General features: G+C 41.9%; 1 protein-coding gene and 1 long non-coding RNA gene across 5 annotated transcripts; both read left to right on the top strand.

Annotated features, from left to right (window-relative positions):
• Positions 1 to 7274: 7274 nt before the first annotated feature.
• On the top strand, positions 7275 to 16858 carry pld3 (phospholipase D family member 3). Of its 3 annotated transcripts, none has more exons than XM_068713109.1 (12): positions 7275 to 7431; positions 9098 to 9192; positions 9872 to 9922; positions 10148 to 10305; positions 12023 to 12203; positions 12301 to 12418; positions 13296 to 13423; positions 13955 to 14152; positions 14263 to 14402; positions 15086 to 15251; positions 15390 to 15489; positions 15607 to 16858. In XM_068713109.1, the coding sequence occupies exons 2-12, from the start codon at positions 9166 to 9168 to the stop codon at positions 15792 to 15794; spliced, it is 1455 nt and encodes a 484-aa protein (XP_068569210.1). In that variant the 5' UTR covers positions 7275 to 7431; positions 9098 to 9165; the 3' UTR covers positions 15795 to 16858. The 3 variants fall into 3 exon arrangements, with proteins under 3 accessions (XP_068569210.1, XP_068569219.1, XP_068569226.1); XM_068713118.1 differs by lacking the exon at positions 7275 to 7431 and adding an exon at positions 8834 to 8925; XM_068713125.1 differs by lacking the exons at positions 7275 to 7431; positions 9098 to 9192; positions 9872 to 9922 and having other exon boundaries at positions 10241 to 10305; positions 12096 to 12203.
• A 1173-nt stretch (positions 16859 to 18031) lies between these two features.
• On the top strand, positions 18032 to 23730 carry LOC137874424 (uncharacterized). 2 transcript variants are annotated; one of them, XR_011103304.1, is made up of 4 exons: positions 18032 to 18129; positions 18637 to 18717; positions 21461 to 21509; positions 23486 to 23730. It is a non-coding gene; the product is annotated as an uncharacterized lncRNA (long non-coding RNA). The 2 variants fall into 2 exon arrangements; XR_011103302.1 differs by having other exon boundaries at positions 18057 to 18214.
• Positions 23731 to 24173: the final 443 nt, after the last annotated feature.

The following is a 24173-nucleotide window of genomic DNA, read 5'->3' as shown; positions in this document are numbered from 1 at the left end:
GTGATCTGTAGTATAGGCAGTAGCAGCAATAGTGCAGCTGTGGTTTATTGATCTCAAAGTGGGAAATTCCTTCCCCCCTCGCTGGAATAATAAAAGTGATGTAATACTCAGACCAATCAGAGCGCTGATCGCTGCAACTGAATTCCCCGTTATTACAACCAGGTTCATTGTGGGAAATGAGTTTCAACCCTCTGAATATTCAAACTGTTGCATAATTGCAATAAGACATTATTTTATAGATTATTTTCGACTCCCCCAAATCGAGCGAGTGCAAAGGTGGTTTCTATCGATCCCGGTGCTGTCAGTCAGAGAAGTTTAGAGAGCACTGATAAGACCCCTGATACTGACCTAAAACCGGTCACCATGACAACCGATCTCACCTTTAACCTCAGCACTTGAGCTCCACTTACTTGTTCTAGGCAGCGAGGCAGGTGAGGCTGAGGCAAGAGTATAGCTTTTTTGGGGGGTCTGTAGCTGTGATGTTATGACACGTCAAAGAAAAAAGATAGCATCTTGTGTTAAAGAGTTTCACCTTCGTGACGCTCTATTTTGCGACGCCATATGGATTGTTAGATCTGCACGAGTCTCACTGGTTTTCATGCCTCCAACAGATTTCAATGACAGAAATTCCTCGTTTTCATTTCAAACCAAATGTTGTCATTCGAAACCCTCGCTGGCCAAATCTTGTTTGTCCAAACCACCGAATCTTCACCCTCTTAAAGAGCTCGGCCTGCCGCAGTCTGTTATTCTTGTCTTAGGCGAGACAAAAGCACGCTTGAAACACAACAATGCAGAGGAAATCCTCGGGATTCATGGTCAGGGTGTAAAGTTTAGGGTTGAAGGCTTTAAGGGTTGAACTAATGAGGATAACTAAAGGTATACCTTGGGATGCACCACCTCCCTCCTCCTCCCACTCACAGACCTGGTTCGACCAGACTGGGTAATCAGTTACCTGCTCTATCTGACCTGTGCTGCCCACGTAGCACACACACACACACACACAGCCCCCAAAGTCCACTTAAAAACGCACGCTACGTCCACTCTAATGTGGAGAAAAAGCTTTTTAGGGCTCAAAATCGTTGCAGCTGCAACGTATAATACAAATACTGAATACATGTAGGCGCTTTTACAAAGGGGGTTTCAGGTCATTTTTCTTATTTGCAGACCAGCTGTGGAGAGCAGAGGGTTGCCAGCATGTCAAAAAAATGGATCTTAGGAATCAGACATTTGTGGCTAAAACAGCAGAACAAAATCGCTGATCGCTGAAATTGTGTTTTTTATTCAACGTCAAATATTGACTTGCAAAACTAAACCGTCACTTTCTAGACCTTTTCTCTACTACAGTCTCAACCCCCAACATTCCCCTATTGTCTGCACCATAACTGCCTCCCAAGGGCCTAATGGACCAGGGTGTGCTTTTCACAACAGGAGATGTTTCGCAATGAAAAATAGCACGAAAAGTCCAAAAGCCGCTACGGGAAGTGTTTTGAAACAAACACATCATCATGGTTTTTGAGAGCGAAGCGACCTCGCCGACAGCTCGTCTTTGACCCCCCCTGACTATCTGTCAGCCTTCACCTGTGACTGGACGGCCTGTTCCCTGGCTCAACGCTGCCGCCTCACCGCTGTCGCCCATGTTCCTCCCCCACGCTGGTCACCGAGTCCAGCTCAGAGATGGGTGAAAGGGTGAGCGGGACAAACCGGCTCAGAGTCCAAATCAATTTCTTGTCATTTTTTTTTTTTATTAAAATTTAATTCAGTTCTGTGTGTGGGTATAGCATGGAGTTCTAGGCCATGACCGTACAGTGAACACACAAATCAACCACAATCATATATATTTTGTTTGTTTAATGTTACTTTTATTTCGAGATTGAACTGTCAGAGGTAGATGCAGAATGATATCTACAGAGGAAGTAATATTCTGATACATATACAACAAATATTCCTAACAACTGAGCAGAGGCCTTATTGTCCTTCAGTTCATAAAAAAAAGTTATTACAAGTCAGGAGTTGAGCAACTCTGACTTGAAGGAAAGTTTTGTTGTGGCACGCTGCACTAGGTGTGGTCCGCGTGGTGTGTGTGTGTGTGGGTTCTTGTTTTTGAGGACCGATTTTAAGTTTTAGACCTCGAGTGAAGACAGTTTTGGAAAGTGAGGATGCTTGTCCTGGTCCCAAGAGCTGTTTGAGGGTTTGGACTTGGGGTTTTTCGGGTTTTATGGTCAGAATTAGATTGAAGTTTAGGGTTTGGGTCAGTGCAGTTATGTGAAGTAGTTGTGATCAGTGAGGGCAGAGCTATAGGGGGCTAAAGGAAGACACAACCTGCTTCTCCACCAAACCTGTTAACAAGTCAAACAGTCAGTTAGTTGGGTGGTGACTGGTGCGTAGCAACCCGAGCTGTCGTTGCACTTCCTTCTCTACATCCTTTAACTGCACAGATCCTGGAAGCTGTGTGTGTGTGTGTGTGTGCGTGTGTGTGTGTGTGTGTGTGTGTGTGTGTGTGTGTCTGTCTGTTTATGTGACAGAGAGGGAGGGAGGGAGGGAGGCTGAGTGGCGTTAAGAGAACATGCAAGAGAACCACAGATCAATAGTGAATGACTAATGAAGCGCGGCGCTAAGCAGGACAAGGTGAGTCAGTACGGTACATCAGGTACTGACCTCTGGGCGTAAGCCCGAGACTTTAAGTCTTTAACTCAACAGCACCATGAGACTGTCCCCACGGTGGATCTTTGGTCCTTTGCATTATGGGACACAAAGACTATTATTTTAATGAACCCTGGATCAGAAAAAGACACTTTAACAAGGTGACAGCACAGCGAAAAAAAAAAGGAAAGTTGCAGAAGCTCCATAGGGGAAGTAAGAGAAATCAGACCATTTAATTAATTTATTATTTGGCCTGTAAGATGTCAGAAAATTGTGAAAAATGAACTTTTACATGAGAGAAAGATAAGCAGCAAATCCTCACAAACGAGAAGCTGGAACTGGCAACGAAAAAATACTGGAACGAAAAACTGTTATTACAATTTTGGTTGATTATTTATCTGTCGATTAACTAATCGATTAATAAACTCAGTTTCAGCCATATATTTTCTTTATCAATCAATCTGTTGATTATTTTGAGTCCAAACTGTCCAAAAAATTGAAAGACATTCGGTTAACAATAATATAAAATGGAGAAAAGCAGCTCCTTTAAATTATGGATTACTTCTCAACATTGTCAAAACATTTTTTAGTTGGTCAACTAATTAATGAATTGTTCCAGCACTAGTAATATGTAAACTTTCCAGAAACTGAGAACAACAATCTTGGTTTAAGCTTTGCCGTGATTAGTTTTTTTTTAATTTTACCAGATAGAGGAGCATGTAATTAGGTTTAACTATGAAAATCAACGAGATAACAGTGAGGAACAATGTAAAATATTCAAGTATATTTTTAGTATACAATAGTATAGAGTAAAATGAAGAAATATGACAGAAGGGAGAGCGAATACACTGCTGAAGGATTATCTTTTATTATATTATAGGTGCTGTGTTGCTGTCTGAATAACAGAGCTACTATAAATCTGTTGAGCCACCATTGGACCAGCGGCTTTGGTGACGTCATCGTTCTTTTTATGGCCCACGCAGCCATAAATAGCAGACTCAAACCTTTGAGAGACTCTTCACTTAATAAAAGACAAACAAACAAAACAAAAAAAACAGGTGGGTTGTTATTTGCATGATCTCACATATGTGCAGGTGTAAACAGGTCTTGGAATCATTTGTTTTGATTCAGTTTTATTAACCTGCAGCTATCTATTGTGTTGCTTATTTTAGTTTCATGTGTCACATTCACAGAAGCCACTTTTGGATTCTTACCCAATAAGAAAAGATTGATAGGATTTTTAGCAGAATATGTAGAAGTTTAAACTGAATCCCCCATCAAGGACCACTTAGAGGATGACGTCATCGCAGAGCAGTGAATAGGGGGCATTCACACAGAAATGGAAATACTTAATCAATTATTAATTCCAGCGCTTGGAGACCATGATGACGAGAATCAGTTACCCAGAATGCAAAGGGTAAAGTCATTTGGGCTAAAACAGCGTCTTTAAGCAGAACTACACAGAGGTTAAAAACAGGAAGTGGTGTTAGAGATGAAAGACAGTTGAGTTCAGGTAGCCGCTCGGTGACTCACCGGGTTCAGCCCTGACGCAGGATCACTGGGACACAAACACACCCACTCTGGGAAAAAAAGAACCTCAACAGGAAAATGAAAAAAAGCTTTATTATACGTTGGTAGGCTATCAGCAACCTCTTGGTGATTCAGGAAGTAGATAAGTAGATTCAAAATAAGAGGGAAAAACAGTAGCTATGGGGTTGTACAAGATGTACTCACAGCAAACTTCTCACGTGTTACAATAATCTGAATTAAAATTATTGGCCAGGTGAGAATACACATACCAGGGTTTTTTAACTCTTGTTTTTATTGTCGCTCTCATACATAGATATAGAACTACAGCTAAAGGACCAACTTTCAAAGTGGACAACTATTAACTGTAAGACAAATTAAAAGGATTGAGAAATCAATTTGTTATGAAGCATCACTGACTAGGAGAGGACAGAAAGGGATCTCTGCTGCGGAAGTGAAGCACGTCAGCTTTTATTTATGGCCTCGCCATAACTCGGCCTAAGCTGTTGTAAAAGAATAAAACTGTCTGGGATATTCTGGGATATGGTCTCCATGGTAACGCACACGCCTGTACAGAAACACACATGACACGCACCTCGAAGTGGAAATAAACACGCTTACAAGCAAATATTTATATTGCTCCAAAATAATAATAATTAAAAAAAAGATATGCAGTGGAGAGACAAAATGTGTGTGTGTATGTGTGTGGAATTCTTTGGAAGTCTGGCTTTTTTCTCTCTTATCAAACTGCAGCTTTCACAACTAACAAGAGGAACCATGACTATTCACCTCACCTCTTATGAAGCCACATTTACCCTCATGTTTTTAATGAATATTGGTGGTCGCTCTGTGTTATGAGCTGCTGGAGGAAATGAACTGCACTGTGTCTCTTCTCCCCTTCTATGCATCATCTCTCTCTCTGCTGTCTGTTTCCACCCATCCTCATATCTGAAGCTCTCAGAGATTCTGAAGTCTGCACTTGCACTGTGGCGCCCCCTGTTGAGTCATAACACTCACACCTGTGGCTCCGGTTAGGGCTCTCCTCATTTCTCAGTTAGAACATCCTCGATCCCTCTCCTCTTCCTCATCTCCTAGCATCGTTGTCCCTCCCACCTGAGATGCGGGTGGAGCAGGCGAGGAAGAGACGCGAGGTGAAAGGAGTCGAGGAGACAGGCACGGGTGTTTTTGGAGTGTTTCGGAGTCTTCTTAAAGCGACGTCAATTAAAGGGACGGTCCATCTGTCAGAAGAGCATACCAGCCTTCATTACAACTTATATATTTACTATTTTATTTAATGTCATAAGAATGTGTCGTGCCTTATTTTGTATATCATTTTATTCCATTGTCTTATCTGCACTCTGAGTCTGAAATAAAGTTTGCTTGATTGATTGATTATTCGTCACGGTTCCTGAAATGCACACCTGTGCATCCTCGTTTATAGCTTCTCCGGGCAAGCCTCCTCTCTCCTCGCTCCTTGAGATTCATTTTAGGAATTGAGACATCCTTCGAGGTGGAGCACTGAGATCGATTCCCAGGTCACAGGGCAGAGGCCGGAGGAGACGAGGAGGCAGGAACTAGAGATGCCAAGTTTCAACACTTTCAAACTCGCGAGAAAAGGATGTTTCCAGTGGAATTGGTTTATATTTGTATGTGGGTGTGAACTGCATGTATCTCCAAGTGTTGACAGTAACGTCTTGTGTATGTTAATCGTTCCTCTGGGCTTATCTGCAGCTTGTGCCAGTATATTTCATAATGTCGCCCCATGAGGGGTTAGACTGAAGAGTAGTGTTTTAGTTAACCTGACCTACTTTGAGGAAAGGAAGGTGACTTTCATCTGGGAAGTCAGGTTAGAGGTCAAGTAAGACCCTGTCCCCTGGAGTAAACCGCCGTCATGGACTTTTTCTTTGGTGCAACACTGCTATTAATCTATTAATGTAAGTAATCAACTGGGGTAGTTTCATGGTGATGTCTATTTGTTAAACCCGAGTTTAGTTCATCCTATTCACTTGTCTCCCCTCTGGAGAGGCTGGTCCTTGTGCATCTCTGCCCCCTGGTGAGCTCATCTTTGGACCCACTTCAGTTCGCCTATCAATCTGGCATCGGGGTGGATGACGCTGCCATCTACCTGCTACACAGATGCCTTTCTCACCTGGAAAAGGCTGGAAGCACTGTGAGAGTCGTGTTTTTCGATTTCTCCAGTGCCTTCAACACCATCTAGCCTTTGCTTCTGAGGGGTAAGCTTGAGCAGACCGGGGTGGACCACCACCTCACAGCATGGATCTTGGACTACCTCACCAACCGTCCACAGTATGTGCGGATACGGGAGTGTGGAGTCCGACCTGGTGTCCTGCAGCACGGGGCCCCACAAGGAACCGTTCTAGCTCCATTCCTCTTCACCATCTACACCTCGGACTTCAAACACAACTTTGCTAACTGCCACCTGCAAAAGTTCTCTGATGACTCTGCAATTGTCGGCCTCATTTCCGCCGGTAATGACAGGGAACACAGAGAACTGAACCAGGCCTTCATAGGATGGTGCCAACGGAACCGCCTCCAGATCAACTCTGGTAAACCCAAAGAGCTGGTGGTGGACTTCCGCCGGGGTAAACACGCTCCTCCGGTACCAGTGAACATCCAGGGAATGGACATTGAGATTGTGAGATCATATAAGTACCTGGGTGTTCACTTGAACAAAATGTGCAATATAAATACACTGTGCAATACAAAAATGATTATATCTGTATATACAATATTTTTGTTATTGTGGATTCTTTACTGATTTATTACGTATTTACTTATTTATAATACTTGTTTTGATCTTCTTCTTTTTTTTACTACGTCTCTTGTTTGCACTACACTGTATGCTACTGTACACTGTATGCTGCTGTGATCCTGTAAATTTAAGAAAAGATTATCTTACATTATCTTATCTTATGAATTGTGCGCCTGCTTTGTATCACTCGCACGGATAAACAGCGGCCTCTTGTGGGTAAAATTGAGAACTGCACTACTGTAACTCGCCTGTTCTACGTCACGCCGACAGCTGCCCTCTAATTGGCTGTCCTGCTCGGATCACATGACCCTCTCCCCCTTCTGTGTCCCGTCTTTCCAAACCACTACAGTAACAGCGCGGTGGATGAGCTTCTTCTGTGTTCTTTGTGTGTTTAACAATGAAACAACAACCTTAAATGTGACTGTGTGGAACGAACGGACGTCGACGCTGTTATATGCGGGATTTTAATTCCCCTGGACGCCAGGTGACAGGTGGGTTGACAGTTTTACACAGCTGAAGGAGACTTTGTTTGTGTTGCTGTTGTTGTTGCACTGTCAGCGACTCTTCGTCTGCTCAGTCAGGGGTTATACTGTAATGTAACGACTTTTAGAGGGAATTGTTATGGTTCTATTAAAATGTATATGGTACTATCAAAACAGTCAAAAGTGGGTTTGCTCTTCGTCTCTTATTGCTTCTTTACCTAATGTGTTTTTATTAATAACTTTAACGTTAAATCTCCGCTACTCTTTTAATTAAGTGCATCCGACGTTAACATAACTACATTCCTGTTTGAGCTAGCTAGTCCTGTGTTAGCTAGTCCTGTGTTAGCTAACGTTACTTTGAAGCTCACAAAATACGTGTGTTGCTCTTTCCGTAGTCGTTTGTGGGTCATTTAAGAATTGAGCAAGAGTTCTGTGAGTCAGCCTTCAAACTTGAGCCGCAACTCTCGTGTCACTTGTTCCTCTCTTAGGTTGTAGTTCTATGTATAAATGTCACACTGTTAATGTGATTTGTTGCTCTGCACAGATACACAAGCCCTTTCTGTCCTCTGCTGCCTATGGTAACTGCATAATAGAGAAAGGCCTAAAAGATCTGGCAAAAGACTCTGCAAGCTTTTTATTTGTTTGTTTACTTTGAATCATTGAAGAGATTAAAGAGATCATCTGCTTTATAAAGCTCAATGCAAGAGGAGCTACATGTGGTGCTGGAAAACCCTGTTACTGCTTCTAGGTTTATTCATTGAATCAAGATGTTTTATCCCAAAAGGGGAAAAAAACCAAGAGTCCAACAAGAGTGCTGGTTTCAATTGTAGATGTGAAATATGTCCGATTTCAAAAATGGCTCTATATTAATTATTCCAGACTCTGTTCCAGTATAACTCAGCATTGTTTTGGTTTTCCAATATAGTTTCTTATGTCTTCCCCTTCAGAATAAGCATACACGAGAGCATCAAACTAAGCTGCGTACATATTTTTGGCTCGAGCAGAAAATGTTTTGTCTTCTTTGAAATCGGTTTCAAGGGAAATCCAGTCGCTTATAAACAAAGTATTTTGCACATATTGAAAAGCTTGTTTCCTCGATGTGCGTGACTTAAAAAAACTTCCAGACTCTCGTGATTGATCCCAAACCAGAATGTTTTCATTCATCAGTCCAATACATTGAATGTTCATCGTACACCATCAGCTGGTATCAGTCACATGTTTCTGTGAGGAGAAGTCAGAGATACTGAAGCCTCAATCTGAAGTCACACTGCTGCTGTCAGCATTCAGGGGTCCATACTTCCTCTCTCTTTTAAGCAATCGAACCTCATGAATTACGAGACCTCAGATTCCAGTAAACAGTTTTTTTGTTTGTTTCGTTGTGAGCTCAGCAGCTCCTAGCAGCAGGAAGCAGTGTGTCTTTGTGCTAGAGATGAACTGTTCGGGTCATTCTCTGTCCGTGGCTCTGAAAACATCTAGAACCTTCTCTTTGTCGCGTTCGTAAAGGTTAGGCAGAGGAGTGTGTCTGTGTGTGTGTGTGTGTGTGTGTGTGTGTGTGTGTGTGTGTGTGTGTGTGTGTGTGTGTGTGTGTTGGGAGAGACAAAGGTGTTTGAGATTGCTGTGTATCTTTTACTCACACAGTGTGTGTTTTTGTTCCTCTTGTTTGTTTGTTTTTTAGAATTGCAGAGCCTAATCTGACCTGAAGCTGAAACTACTGATATACATCAAATCATTCTGTCTTTCACAATGAAGACGGACGTCGCTTACAACCAGGTACGGCTCCTTTTGTATAGATTATTAATGTGAATGATTTATTATATAAAACATACCAGACATTTACTGGGCAAAGCTTCTCTAATGTGAGGATTCATTTGTCCACATTTTAAAATCAATTTTAATATTTCCCTTTCAACTCTAGTAACTTCAGACTGGCATCCTTTATTTGTGCCTAAAAGTTGAATAAATCTGTAATTTACAAAAGTGCTACATCAGCACTAAGTACTTGTGCTGTATTTTAGAAGAGAGAAAATGCTTTCTGTTACTCCGATGAGAACATTCTCCGCACCGTCTGTCGTAAGATGACAGCTCATCCCATGTGACCCTTTATCACCTCTCCGTTTCATATATTCACTCTTATTCATGGTTTTAATCCCATTGTCATTAACACAGTTAATAATATCAACAAAATTAGTTTTGCATATTTACGTCTGTAGTCGTTTTTACTCACCATTAACTCAACTGTGGTGGAAATCAGACAGGACCAGGTCAGTTCAACCAAATTACAAAAAAGCAGTGGTTTATGGGCAAAGTGTCTCCCTTCTTTGTCTTATTCACCTAAACATTAGTTTATATAGAAGCAGTTTGTGTTCTCCTGCTTGTGTGTGGTTCCCAATAAGAAAATCATCTCGTGTAAAATCCTCATAGTGTTCATGTGTTCTTCTGATGCCTGTAGCTGGTGGATGTGGAGAAGAGGGGACAAGAAGCCAACCGGAAAGCACAGATGGTATGTTACACACACACACACACACACACACACACACACACACACACACACACACACTCCAGTCAAGTCAAGTCATGTTCATTGACTTTTTAAACAAATGTCAAATGTCTTCAGCTCAGAAACAAATGAGTGAGACAGAATCCATCACAATCACTTTGGATGTAACTGTGATTCCCCCCCCCCTCCCACACACATACACACACACACACACACACACTCTTTCAGAACTTCAGGTGTGTGATAGCTCTGGTCGCTGTGGCCACTGTGCTGCTGGCTGCCACGGCCCTCTACATCCTCCTGACACCAAAGGTCTCCTCCTCCCGTCCGGCACCGAGCAGCAGCCTCCGTCCGCCTCGGGGAGAGTCCTGCTCAGACCCCTGCAAGTAAGCACCGACATCTGCACACATACACACACACACACACACACACACACACACACACACACACACACACACACACACACACACACACACACACACGGACACAGTCATTTATCCAGCTCTCATGTCTCTAACTGTGTTTCACATCAGCTTTTTAAAATAGCTAATGTGTAACGTAAGTGCTATTAAATGCTGATCATCTGAGAGCAAACTCAAAAGACAAAAGTGTGTGAGACTGATGTCAATTCAAAGTTCAGAGCTCATTCTGCAGATTTCCACTACTCAAAGCACTTAACAGTTAAGCTCAATAGTCCGTTAGATCCAAAGCTCCACAACAAACAATCAGGCGGACCTTGAGTGGACATTAGTTTGTCAATTGTGAGACATTTTACTGTTGAAAACAATCCTGACAAACGATGTAAAGGTGAATCTTATTCTAAATGACCTGAAACGTATAACACATCTTTGGCATTTCTGTACTACAATGTCTTGCTACTCCACAGCTGACGTGTCATTTAATATATCTGCCAGAAGCTAATGGGGAGGCCAAGTCCCGCCCCTTCCCGTTTGACTTGTGCCATGAATTACACGTACGATGTACAATTTTAAAAGATCATTTTGCAAGTTGCATGTTGTCATAAAACTGTAAGTATAAGACTTTGAACACACAATATTAGAAAGACTACACACCCGTAAGTGATGTCTCTCTGAACCAGAATGAAGTTGCACAAACAACGGGTCTCGCTCGCTCTTTTGCTTCCCAGGTGATTAAAAGAGTGGCCGGATAAAACGCATCTGGGAAGCTAAGGTTGATTTTTAAGTGGAACAAAACTAAGTTAGCAAAACAAGGTCACGCTCGTGTTGGCATTGGTGACGTACATGGTTGTGCAAGACCAGGCTGCAACCTCCGGTTCTGCCGGGTGAAGCTGATGTAGAAGTGTTTTAAAACTCACATTCTCTCTACTGACCAGCAGGGGGCGACTCGTCTAGTCGCAAAAAGATGTCTGGTTGTATAGAGGTCTATGAGAAAATGACTCTACTTCTCTTTTGATTTATTCCCTCTGTAAACATTGTAAACATGAGTTTATGGTCTCAACCTCTAGTTTCAAGTCTTCTTCAATACAGCATGATGTTCATTTAGTAAATTATGTCCTTTTAGAGTCAAACAGACCATAAAGCAGAGTATGCTTTAGGGCGGGCTTACTGTGATTGACAGGTCGCTGCTGCTACCAGAGCCGTATACGCCTTCTCTACGTCCCTCCTCCGCATTCCAAATATGGTAACTTCTGTTCATCGGTCACAAATAAAAAAAATGCTGATGGCCGTAATCCAAGATGGCGTCGTCGCCAAACTCAAGGCTTTATAACATCACGGTTACTACCTCCACTTCTTATGTGCAAGACAAGAGATGTAGTCCACTGAACAGTTTGACGAAAAATGAAATGTTACTACAACAAACTTTCTTGACGTGCAAAAATTATCTTTGAGATTGACAAACTGTTTTATAGCACAATTCAAACAGGATTAAAATAATATTTGTCTTATTGACTACTGTACATATTTTCTTCCAAAATAATCCTACAGTAGACTTCGCCTCTCTATTTCCACCTGATCGGTTTATTGGTCAAGCTCTACTCTGGAGGCAGAACCAGGAGTACAAATATTATGAATCATTATCATCAAGCCCCCCCCCCCCCCCCCCCCCTCCCACCACCGTCAGGATCGTTGTAGTGGAGAGCATCCCTGAAGGTCTGGTGTTTAACTCCAGCACCACTCACCCCACCATCTTCCAGGCCTGGCTCAATCTGATGGGCGAGGCCCGCAGCAGTATCGACATCGCCTCCTTCTATTGGACGCTCACTAATGAAGACACTGGCACTCATGAGCCAACGGCCAATCAGGTCAGCCTCAGGATGAGTTTTAGCTCTCAAAATATCTGTTGTACCAGCCTTGTGACATCTTCAACGGTAAGATCATCTATCTTTGCTGTGTTCACAGGGTGAGACCGTTCTGAAGACACTGGCCGAAGTCTCCGGGAAGCTGTCTGTTCGTATCGCAGTGAACACACCACAGGGGAGGCAACCGCAGGGAGACCTCCGACTGCTCAACGACTCAGGTGACTTCATGTGAAGCCTGTAATCTTCTGTTTTTACTAAGGCTGACCAGTTACTTCATATTCTAGTTTTTAAGATCACAAAAGATATTATGTAAAAAACATTATTTACATAATATATATTATATTGTGTAAAATGTATTATTATCCCTGATCTGTATTTTCAATCAAAGTGTGGAGAATGGTCTCAAACTAGCAATGCTTTATGGGTAAAGGATACATTAACACCTGGGGTTAAATTGATTTTGTACACTTTTTCAGTGTGTTAAGTCACTATCTATAGCCGCAGGAGGTAACACAATAGAGATGAAATTATTGCAACATTTAGATATTTGCAGTATTACAAAGTGTGCGAGCGTGCGTGTGTGTGTGCGTGCGTGCGTGTGTGTGTGCGTGTGGTGACATTCCTGGAAAAAATGCTCTATTGCAGTTTTTCTCTATTGTATACACACAAGAAATGGAACTATGCACACTATTCTCAAAAAAATTACATTATTATGGATTTTATTATGATAAACTCTGAGCACAATACCTTCGTTTTCACTCACATAGAAATTCTAAATCAACACGGACTGAAATCTTAAGGATTGTCACTTTAAATAGGCTGTTAACAATAAAAAATAATTTAATCATTTAAATTTTAGGAACACTGATTCTTTTACATTTCTGGCTACATGTTACATATCAAGTATCAGCAGGCTCTGCCCAAAAGCATCACTATAAAAAACAAATTAGTTTTTGCTCTGTACTACGTAGCAGAATGTTATTCAGCTCTGGTCTCACTAAAGCCTCCGCTAACAAAGACTATCTCAGGAGCTTGGGAACAAGTTTCTTTCATCATGACTTTTGTTCTAATCGTAATACTGTGTGTGTGTTTCAGGAGCTGACATCAGGACAGTTAACATGAGAGAGCTCACCTCAGGCGTCCTCCACACAAAGTTCTGGGTCGTGGACAAGAAGCACATTTACATCGGCAGCGCCAACATGGACTGGAGGTCCCTCACGCAGGTTCTTACTCACAATCACTTTGTTTTATCCTGTGAATGGAACTTTCTTAAATGGTTTTCCCGGGTGGATAGTGAATTGTTAAGTATTGTTGAGTTGTTACAATCAGAATTCAGTGTTATCGTTTCTTCTGCTTTTAGGAGGAAGTTGTTGTGTTGGCTCAAAGTTTCGGTCACATGCCGTTCAGAAAGAATAGTTTAAATTTGCTTTAATACTGTGACGGTCATCAATATCTCAAATTTAGCTTTCCTAGTCAGATATTCAGTGGCCTGTTCATTTTGCTGAGTTGTCACTGCCATGAACATCCTGAGTGCACCAACATCTCATAAGTTTCTGAGACATTTCTTTAGGAAATAAAAAAAAATGAAATCTCAGGAATTACCAGATAAATGTTTTTCAAAATAAGTTTAGAAAAGTCTGGAAAATAGTCTTCATATCAATGTCTTGATATGAAGTAATTCTGTGCTCCTGCAGTTTTGTTTCCTACTCATCTGCGCAGTTTAAACGTGACGTGAATGTTGTGCTGGTGTGCAGGTGAAGGAGCTGGGCGCGGTGGTCTACAACTGCAGCTGCTTGGCTGCAGACCTGGGTAAGATCTTCGAAGCCTATTGGCTCCTGGGGGACAGTCAGTCGATCCCGTCGCCTTGGCCCAACAGCTTCGCTACCCTCTACAACAAGGACACGCCCCTCCAGCTGCCGCTCAACAGCACGCCGTCCAACGTCTACCTGTCGGTGAGATGCGGAAGGGGCAGAAGGGCTGTTTCTTCTTTTTTTTTAAGGCTTCCGCGTTGCTTAAAAATGAACGATTCATTTACAAGATCTCTTTTCTCTCCCCTCTGAAGAGTTCCCCTCCGTCCTTCTGTGCAGCCGGCCGGACTCCAGACCTTCAGTCCATCCTCAGCGTGATGGAGGACGCCGAGAGCTTCATCTACATCGCTGTCATGAACTACCTGCCCACCATGGAGTTTTCCCATCCTAAAAGGTAGAGTTGTTCAGAGACCAGTGACATTTCACTACAGTGAGGACAGTTTAGGAAAGTCAGAGTTCAGTTTTATAGTCTGTGAAGCTCTTAGGAGCTGCTCATGGTCGTTTTTTATCCTGGCTAGCAACATGACATGATTTGTGTTTAGGCAAGGCAAGTTTATTTGTATAGCACATTTCAACAATAAGGTAATTCAAAGTGCTTCACATAAAACCATTAAAAGCATCAAAACATAGTTTAGTGTGAAACAGCAAATTTTAGCATTCTAAAACTGCAAGTTTTATTCACAGTTTCATTCCCTTCGGTTATCGTCCGTTAAACTCAAAGGTAACCTGAAGTATGTATGTGAAAGATGTTCACGTAGAAAGGTGTCACCGCCGCTGACACCCAGGAGTTCATATTTAGCGCCATGAAGCTTTTATGATGATGTGGCGACTTCAGGAAACATAAAAGTGGCTGAGAGACTGAGTCTGCTACGCTTTGTCTGAGACGTTACCAAAAAAGATTCAAAATACCTTGAAAAAAGAATAAATGACAATATTATAAACCCTTCTCAAAGCGAACCTCCTGAGTTACTGTGTTTCTGCGTTATCCTGAGCTGTCTATTTTGAGGACAAGTAAAGTCAAATAGAAGCGGGATGCGACTGTATCCGAAAGGTTAAATGTCTGGCGCCCCCCTGCAGGTACTGGGCCGACATCGACACCCAGTTGAGGCGGGTCGGGTATGAGAAGCGGATCAAGGTGCGCCTGCTGATCAGCTGCTGGGCCAGCACCCAACCGATCATGTTTCCCTTCCTGAAGTCTCTGGCCTCAGTGTACGACCCCAAAAGCATGCTGGACATCCAGGTGGTGAGTAGCTCCTCTGTGTTCCTTTATATGAAGAGTTGGTCATGTGTCCTCTGCCACAGAGACAGGAGTTTGTACATATTATGATGCGTGTTTTGTAGTAAAATTCATAACCTGATGACTCTTATTTCCTTCATGCAGAGGGTGTTTGTGGTGCCGGCCAATCCCAAGCAGAAGGAGATTCCCTTTGCCAGAGTCAACCACAACAAGTACATGGTGACCGATAAGATAGCCTACATAGGTAAGGCTGCACGCACACTGCATGCTGAATCAATAATGAAAACAGTAATAGTCACATCTGATCCTGTCACCTGGAAAAACAAGGGCTGAGATCTAATCTGTGTGTTTGTGTCTTCAGGTACGTCTAACTGGTCAGGTGACTACTTCGTGAGCACGGCCGGCTCTGCGCTGGTTGTCAACCAGACCGCGTCTCAGTCCACGGGGCCGACCGTCCAGTCGCAGCTGAAGGCCGTGTTCGAAAGGGACTGGGACTCCGCCTACAGCACCCCTCTCACCCAGCACTCCAACCACAAAGACTTGTGTTAGTTTCGACCACCGGCAGTGTGGACACTTCTGTGCCAACGCGTGTTGCAGTGCTGTTGTTGCACATTTGTTTTAGTATTTAAACTCTCGTGCTTTTTGCACTAGCCAGCTGAGACAGTTGTTCACACGGTGAACATGGAAACTCTTGAGTTGAGAAATCAGATGACCTCTTAGTGGAGCGGAGTTTCCCAGTTGGCTACGATCCAAAGAAAGATAGTTGACTTCCAGTAAACCTGGCTAATCACAGCTTTAGCTGACTTCTATTTGAGCAGAGTAATGTGCCATCGAACCAGTACTGCTAGTCTTACGCTGTTAAAGGGTTGTTCACAGGTGCCATTTTTATTTTAAGGCAATCATTATTTTGCATTTCTTTTGTGTTTCTATCAAAGCTGGCCCGGGATTCAAACTACGTGTGTGTGTGTGTGTGTGTGTGTGTGTGTGTGTGTGTGTGTGTGTGTGTGTGTGTGTGTGTGTGTGTGTGTGTGTGTGTGTGTGTGTGTGTGTGTGTGTGTGTGTGTGTGTGTGTGTGTAATAAGACATCTGTCACATCGGACCATGTTGGCGGCATCGTTAAACTATGAACAGTTAGTTTTTCTTTAATCATGAGGTTTCCATCATGTACTATGGCGCCAGTAGCAGCATATCTATTGGCTCCCATAGATCTCCGTGTCAAGTTGTCTATTCATTGATCACTTTCTAGTTTTAAAAACCACACCAGCCTCAGCGGGAGTTTTATTTGTAATATCCCAGCTCACCTCAGGGAGTGAAGTTGTTTTCTTGATTAATCCTTTTAGTTTGCTGTAGTATTCTGGAATAATGAATGTTCAAGCCGGTGAGCTGTGCCTCTTACTGTTAATAAGATGCAGGCTTTTTAAATTACACTCTCAGTCTTCATGACTGTTTTTTTTAAATAAACTAATTTAATACTATATCAGCAGTGTACACAACAGATTGAAAGTTTACAGCTGCGGTGAATGAACTCATTTGTGTGCTGATAGTATTATTGTGGACATCATCATCTTCCTCTTTATACAGAAATGACCCTCAATAAATGTGTTTGAATCAAACCTGTTTAAAGTGCTTCACTCTGATAACCATATATTCATTTATTTACATCTCAGACTTCTGTTTGTTTCATTCTTATGTCAGACTGACTCATCAAGTAAAAGAGCTGCAGCATTAAAGAAACACTGAGGTCATGACTAATTCCCACCTAGCAACCTGCACACCACTCTATTAGTCACGTAATTTTTCTCTCCACACATTCTCACCCTTAAAATAAGAAATTGTATTCCCTTCATGATCCTCTAATTGCTGCTTCATACACAGTCCCCTCAATGCCAGAAATACTAAAAAGTAAAGTTCCTAGTACCATTCTTGTATTCATGTTCCTAAAACTTTCAAAAAGTATGTAGGATCTCGTTATGGCCATTTCTTTGAAAACGAATTGACTCTGACCCAGCCGGAATAGCCTCTAGAGCTGCAGTACTAATAATAATCCAATGATGTTACTGTGCAGAAGGTCTCTTGTAGGACGGCCGTCTCTCTTTTGCAGACTGAACTGCAATTACTGAGCTACAGAAAGGAGCTCAAAGAGAAAGAGTGATCTTACAGACAGATATATAGTCATTTAAAATCCTGTTGCTGTTATAGTGAAGTAGTGTGGAAGAAAAGGTTTAACCGCCTGAGGTGGTGGCAGTTGTGTGGTTTTGTTCTTTGTTCTTGTTGGAAAGTCACAGAGCTCAGATAAAAGTATAAATATCCAGTTTTTTTCTGCTCCGTATCAGAGTCTTTTCAAGTAGAGTCTCTGCCAACCAAACCCAATCCAATATTTGGTAGATTTGTTTTCCCTTCAGGCTACAGTGACATTTCATCAAAACACTGTAAACACTGGTTTCCTGTACTTAATTTGTATGGTGTGCTTGTGCTGTAGTATTCAGTATAATATATTGTCACCCGATAGACATATATTATACATGATATAATATATTTTATATATATACAGTATATACACCTGATAACTATTTCACACAAATATATATATAATATATAAATAAAGTGAACCAACAGCCACCACCAGGATTACTTTCAACCAAATAAAATTGCTTTTATCATTATTATTATTGTTGTTATGACAGGGGCAGCTGGACTGTCCTCTGGCCTCCAGCTGTGATGTTATTTCACAACACAATAGCTTTTCTGTCTCCATACATTCCTATGAGCCTCCATCTGCGCACACAGCCGCGCGGAGGAGGAGCGTTAACTTCGCCGGGGGGGACCGGTCAGCAAGGCGGACATGGCGCCGCACAGCCCCGCGGATCACCGCTGGACTGGAGAGGTTGGTAGTCGGCTGATTTAAACACGAAGAGAGTTTTGATAAAATAACATTTGATGCCACCCGGAATTATTTCACAGGAATGAAGGTAAGAACATGAGGACAGAGGAGCAAATCCATTTCAAGTCCAAAAGTTGTTTTCTCTAATATAATAGAATATTGTTTTTAATCGATGTTGCGATGTCCGCATATAGCTCACTTATTGTGTATTAACGCTTCTTCAAGTCCTATCCACATATGGTGGTGTAACTTAGAGTTGACCTCGAACACAACTCTATTATTAGACATGCAGCATATGGCTCGGACTAAATCTCTGACTGAGACCTAACTGGGCTTCCTGGGCGCACGTGTTGCGTTAAGTTTAAATTTAAAGTCGTCGGTGAGTGTGACAGCCTTCAGACGTCCTGCACCCCGCTGTCTGAGGAGCACATTCACAAACCGGCGTTGCTGTTCGACTATCAGTCGTTATAGTCGAATTGTTGGCCATCTGTCAAACTGCTGTCTCTGCAGATTCAAGCCCCGCTGATGTCCACTCCGTGTCCCGTTGATGTCCCCTCGGTGTCCCGTTGATGTCCCAGCCGGCTCTTTCAGGTAGATATTCTGTTCGCGCTCATACTTTGTGCGCTCACCTTCAGTCCATTCACACACTCGTGACGTATATTCTTCGAATGTTTTAAAAGAAATTCGGAGTTTGTTTCAGATTTACTCTGTACAGGTTGTCAACTACAATACAGTTAGGCTTCCTGTTATCCTAAAAGTACAATAATTCATAATTATATCAAGGCGAATTAATTTGCACCTCTCCCATTTAATTTGATTCAAGAATGAAACTGTTGTTGCAAACCAAACAGTCATTCGTTGCAGTATTAAGGTTTAGTGGTAACAACTCATTGTGTGTAATGTATTGTTTTATTACAATTATTATTATTATTATCATTATTTTATTATTCTTTCTTTCTTTATTTTACTGGTGAAGCAATGTGACAAACAAATACATATAGTGACATAAACATGGAAGACAGACGGACATACAGACAATAACATAAAGCAGTTAGGATGGCAATGAAATGAGAAGAGTCCGGGAGTTTAGATTACAATCAGATTGGGTTACGTAGGGTGTGTGTGGGTAAGTTTGGTGGCTTGTTTGTATAAGAGGCAATAGTATCCGTCCAAGTAGTCTATCAGATGTGTGGCGGAAAGACAAACGATGTCGTGGAATTGTTGCAGTGGTAATAAATAAATATATGCTTCAACAGCAATATCCTAATATTATTATGATGTTATTTTTATGTTTTTCATTATATGTAAATTGATTCTGCTGTGCACTATTGCCTTAATTTAATCAATCAGTTATTGAGCCATCAGTTATTTTTATTATTCCACCTTCGTCTCATCATTTCCAGTGGGAGGTTATTTGGAGATCTGTCCCGCTGCAGTAGCAGGTTTCCAACACTTGAGTGCAGTATTGGTGCAGGTATTAAACTGGCAGTCTGTCCTGACTGTCAGACAGTGTTGAATCTCTCCTCTTGTCTCGCTCACATGCTGTTCGTGGATTCAAACGGAAATTAGAGTCGAGTGGAATCGGGCTCAAAATGTAAGCTCAGTAAAATGTAGAAGTTTAAAAATGTCACCAGAAAAGAGCGAGGGATGTTTTTGTTGTGTTTCTGTCGTGGATAAAAACAACTGCACTTTAATTACCATGGTGTCCTCTCAGTGGACAGATGTGGTGACGAGGGTGCGGACAGCAAAGGGTGGAGTCCCGTCGCTTGAACACGGCCGGTTCTGATCCTACACCGGCCTGGAGATGGGGCTCCACTACAAAGTCACGACTGGATTTCACGGGTGACCGTGGCTAGGTGGAGAGCAGGGTCGTCCTTCAGTCAGAGGCTCCTGCTCCGCTAGTCTCATGTCAATGTGTCCTTGAGCAAGACACTTAACCCCGTAGTTGTGCCTACGGTGTCTAGATAGATACTGAATTGAAGTCGGTTTGGATAAAAGCATCTGCTAAATGATTGTAATGTAACTCAACTCATTACAATGAAGTTCAATAAGACCAGTCTTAGTCTTGGTCCGGGCAGTTGTATATTAATGAATCTTCCCTGTAATTTCTTACATTTTATTGAACTGAATCACAGTCCAGTCAAAACTCAAAGTCCAGCTGTGGTCCACTGGATCCAGCTGTTGATAGGTGTGTCTAAAATGAGAGAATCAAACCCAGAGCCAGCTGTGTGGTGTTGTGACCCAACTATTCAGAATCTATGATCACAATGTTACATCACATTTATGTCTCTCTCTTTCTTTCTGTCTCTGACTCTCATAACTTCACAGTTTTTACAGCATTATTTCAATTTGAGGAATGAACTGAAGCTATAAGAATGAAGTGGGTGGCCAAGTGCTGTTCCTCACAAATATAAACCTGGACACACACACACACACACACACACACACACACACACACACACACACACACACACACACACAGACACCCTGTGAGGTATCTCCAACATGTCACTTCCCAGTATGTAAACTATTTAGGGGGTCGTGGAACGCAGCAGAGCCCAACCCTGAAGGTTATTTCTGTCTCCCTGTTAACCCTCCAGCCCTCCACCCGTCTAATGTGTGTGTGTGTGTGTGTGTATGTGTGTGTGTGTGTGTGTGTGTGTTCGTGTGTGTGTGCTGGGAGAGGCAGGGTGAGGTTTAAGTTCTCTACCCAAGGCTAACTGGACCTGAACAGCATTTGATGCATTTTGCTCCAAGAAATGAATAAATAAATAAAAAACACAGTGCTCAGGTGCACAGTTTGTTTGGAAGACATTTGCAGGACAAAAGTTTTGCCAGCAGTTTAAAAATGGGCTGAAGTGGGTGTGGCCCGCAACAAGACATTTGTTTTTATATCAAGGAGTCAGGAAAAAAAGAAAGAAGTTATAGCTTCCCATGCTTCACAGTTCAGCAGTTATCTGTATGAGCAACAAAATCCAGTGGTTTAGAATAGTCCACATGGCCACATTGTGTTTTCTACTACGTAGGTTAATTAATATCCTGCTCTCTAAAAGCAATAACTAACATAATACAAGTACAACTCTCTGTTGGAGGGAGGTTTACATTTTATGTCAGTGAACAGTGAAGAGACATTCAGTTTATCTGCACCGCCCAGCTAATTCTGTAATGGAAAGAGCCTCATGCTGCCAGGGTACGCCTTCAGTGTGTGTGTGTGTGTGTGTGTGTGTGTGTGTGTATATGTGTTGCCCCGAGGACCACCCAGTAAAATTTACAAATTTTCTATGCAGTGTTGAGACAGATTCTATCTTTTGTGTTTGTTTTACTCTTCATGCAGATGATTCAGCTCCACGGTGCTGCAGGAAGAACCAAAGAACATGCAGCAGGTACTGTGTGTGTGTGTGGGTGTGGGTGTAGAAGTGACACTGAATATCGAGTGACAACATTCATGACGTGGCGCTGATCTTCCTCGGGTCAAAATGTTTTCTATGCGTGTAATAAAGTGAAGCTTAGAAGACATGAAGTTAATTTGCACAGTGATTAAAAAAAGGAGAAAAAGAGAGAGAAAAACACGATGAAATTGTTTTAAAAATCAAAGCAACAAGCAGCTTTTTGAAATATCACATTTAAACACAAAGCGACCACTAACAATCAAGACAAAGGAGGACGAAAAAAAGTGCTGGATAATCAGTCCGCTTGACAAAAGAGATGAGATGCAGCAGAGAAGTTAAAATGGAATCAAAACATAATGAAGGAGAGAAAATCAGACGGAAGGCTTCAAATTGTATTTTTGCTGCCTTTGATTGGATTGTTTCTTCTGTGGTCTTCCTGAGTGTTTTTTATTGAAAAATAGACAATATCTCATCTCATCTCAATATTTCATAAGAAATTACCACTAAGGTCCACTACAAATTTGGCACAAATGCGGCCAAAATACCAATGTGAAAAACATATGGCAGTGGCACGATGAAGGCAGGTGAAAAAAAACGTACAAAATACCACTTAGCACCGTACAATCTACAGTCTCTGTGCTACTTTCTAAAACTCTGTAAAACTGAACAAGAGGTGAGCGAGCAGCGTGGTGTGTGTGGGGTGTATCTGTGTGTCAGTGTGTGGAGGTGATGGATGAAAACAACTGCACTTTAATTACCATGGTGTCCTCTCAGTGGACAGATGTGGTGACGAGGGTGCGGACAGCAAAGGGTGGAGTCCCGTCGCTTGAACCCGGCCAGTTCTGATCCTACCGGCCTGGAGATGGGGCTCCACTACAAAGTCACGACTGGATTTCACGTTATGATGCATGATACTTGACTTTGCTATCTAATAAGAAAAATGTTATAGAGTTATGGGTTTTAGAATTTGTGACATGATTTAATTTCAATGGAAATAAGTCATGTGACTTTTTCGTGTTGCCTTATTTTCACATTCTTCTAATTGTGCATGTGCATTGGTGTTGTACCGATGTCAGTCTTTTTTTTTAATTAATTATCAAATATACCAGAAAAAACTATTGGTTTGCCAGATTTAAAAATAATCCTTTCAGATGAGATTTTTAATTGACTTCTCATTGTAAACGAGGAAGCCATAACACTTTTAATAGCGCACAGGTTAATTAGAAAGGAGCAAGTCCTTAATTAAGGGCCACCAGTTTCTCACTTAGTATTTAAGATAGTTTAAAATCATTAATAATGGTTATTCCACCTTACCAATCCATCAGTTGACAGTATTGAAAAACATAGTTTTAATTAATGTAAATAGCTGTGATACAAATGCTACTAATATTAACAGTAGTTCTACTAGTAATTCAAATAAAGTTGGACCTGGGCAACGTGTCCTCATACAACAGCTCGTATGAAAAGTTACTCCTTATTTTTCAGTGCGTATTCCTACAAAAGTCCAGCAACTCATGTTGATTTCCGCTCGTTACATGCAAACAACTCAGTTAGGTTTAGGCAACAAAGGAACTTGGTTAGGTTGCGGAAAAGATCATGGTTTGGGTTGAAATAACTATGCAAGTGGCGTCGCTTAATTACAGCAGTTAGGTGAGATATAAATCAACGTTGACTTCTCTTTCCACACGGGCTTCGAACATCGGCCTACTGGTTGAAGGCCTTTGTTTTTGTTTTTTTACCCTCCCAACCTGTATTGGTTGTTGTGGTCTTTAGATTACATACAAATTGATTTTGTCAGATATCTACAAAGTTACCGCGCATTCGTTTTGGTAGGTATACGCTACAGATGCTGTATGAGAACAGGCTGACCTGGGCCATGTCCAAGTTTGACCCTAAAACAACTTTCTGTGAAACTGTATGATGTAGTCTTTGTATTAACTGAAGGACTCTCCCTCTTCTCTCTCCCCCAGGGCTCGATCAGCATCGAACAAACATTACAGCAGCCAGAGAAGAACCACAGCATAACAACTGGATCTACTGTGGAAGATTTGTTTACCTCTACTGTTTTCCAGCAAAATAATCCAATGGGACCAAACTCAAAGTTTTAACTGTCATTCAAAATCATTGATCTCTCGTTCTGTTTTTACTCCTGAGCTGGTTAGGTTCTGCAGCAGGACTGGAGACCGATAAAACAAATAAAACATTCTGTTTCTGAGCTCTCGTCCCCTTCGTGTTTCTGAATATTATCCACTAACTTAGATCATTTCTCAGCTCTCTCTTGTGTGATTCATTTGATTGGCCGTTAATGGCTCTTGAAGGGCCGACTTCAACCTGTTTCACCTCCAGTGTGACTCATTTTTGGACATACAAAATACTTTTCCAAAGCCCCAAAGATGATTGGCAAAACTTGTTTTCCAAGAGGGCCTCTCTAAGAACGCCTCTTCATAAAAACGTGCCACGAATCCCACATGGGGATGTTGGCAGTACCACAGTGTGAAAATAAATGTCTTGCTTTAAAGACAAATATCAGCTCTGAAAGCTATTTAAGTGCCAAAACTGAATTGAAGATGGTTGTTTAGTTCCAGAAAACCTTGTGTCTTTAGTCTTGGGGATCCTGTGGGGAACAGATTGCATTTCATGGCACTCCATCTAATATTA

Source organism: Cebidichthys violaceus, unplaced genomic scaffold (assembly GCF_023349555.1).
Source record: "Cebidichthys violaceus isolate CVI_PGR_0920_01 unplaced genomic scaffold, fCebVio1.0.p SCAF_1, whole genome shotgun sequence".
NCBI classification, from domain to species: Eukaryota; Metazoa; Chordata; class Actinopteri; order Perciformes; family Stichaeidae; genus Cebidichthys; species Cebidichthys violaceus.
Note: the sequence above shows the minus strand (reverse complement) of the source record. Positions and strands in the feature narration are given on the sequence as shown.

Excerpts from the sequence above, each read along its gene's own strand:
- pld3 (XM_068713109.1), top strand. The coding sequence starts at position 9,166 with ATGAAGACGGACGTCGCTTACAACCAG. Across the intron at positions 9,923-10,147 it reads CCAACCGGAAAGCACAGATG|AACTTCAGGTGTGTGATAGC; the intron begins GTATGTTACACA and ends ACACTCTTTCAG. Across the intron at positions 14,153-14,262 it reads CGTCCAACGTCTACCTGTCG|AGTTCCCCTCCGTCCTTCTG; the intron begins GTGAGATGCGGA and ends TCCCCTCTGAAG.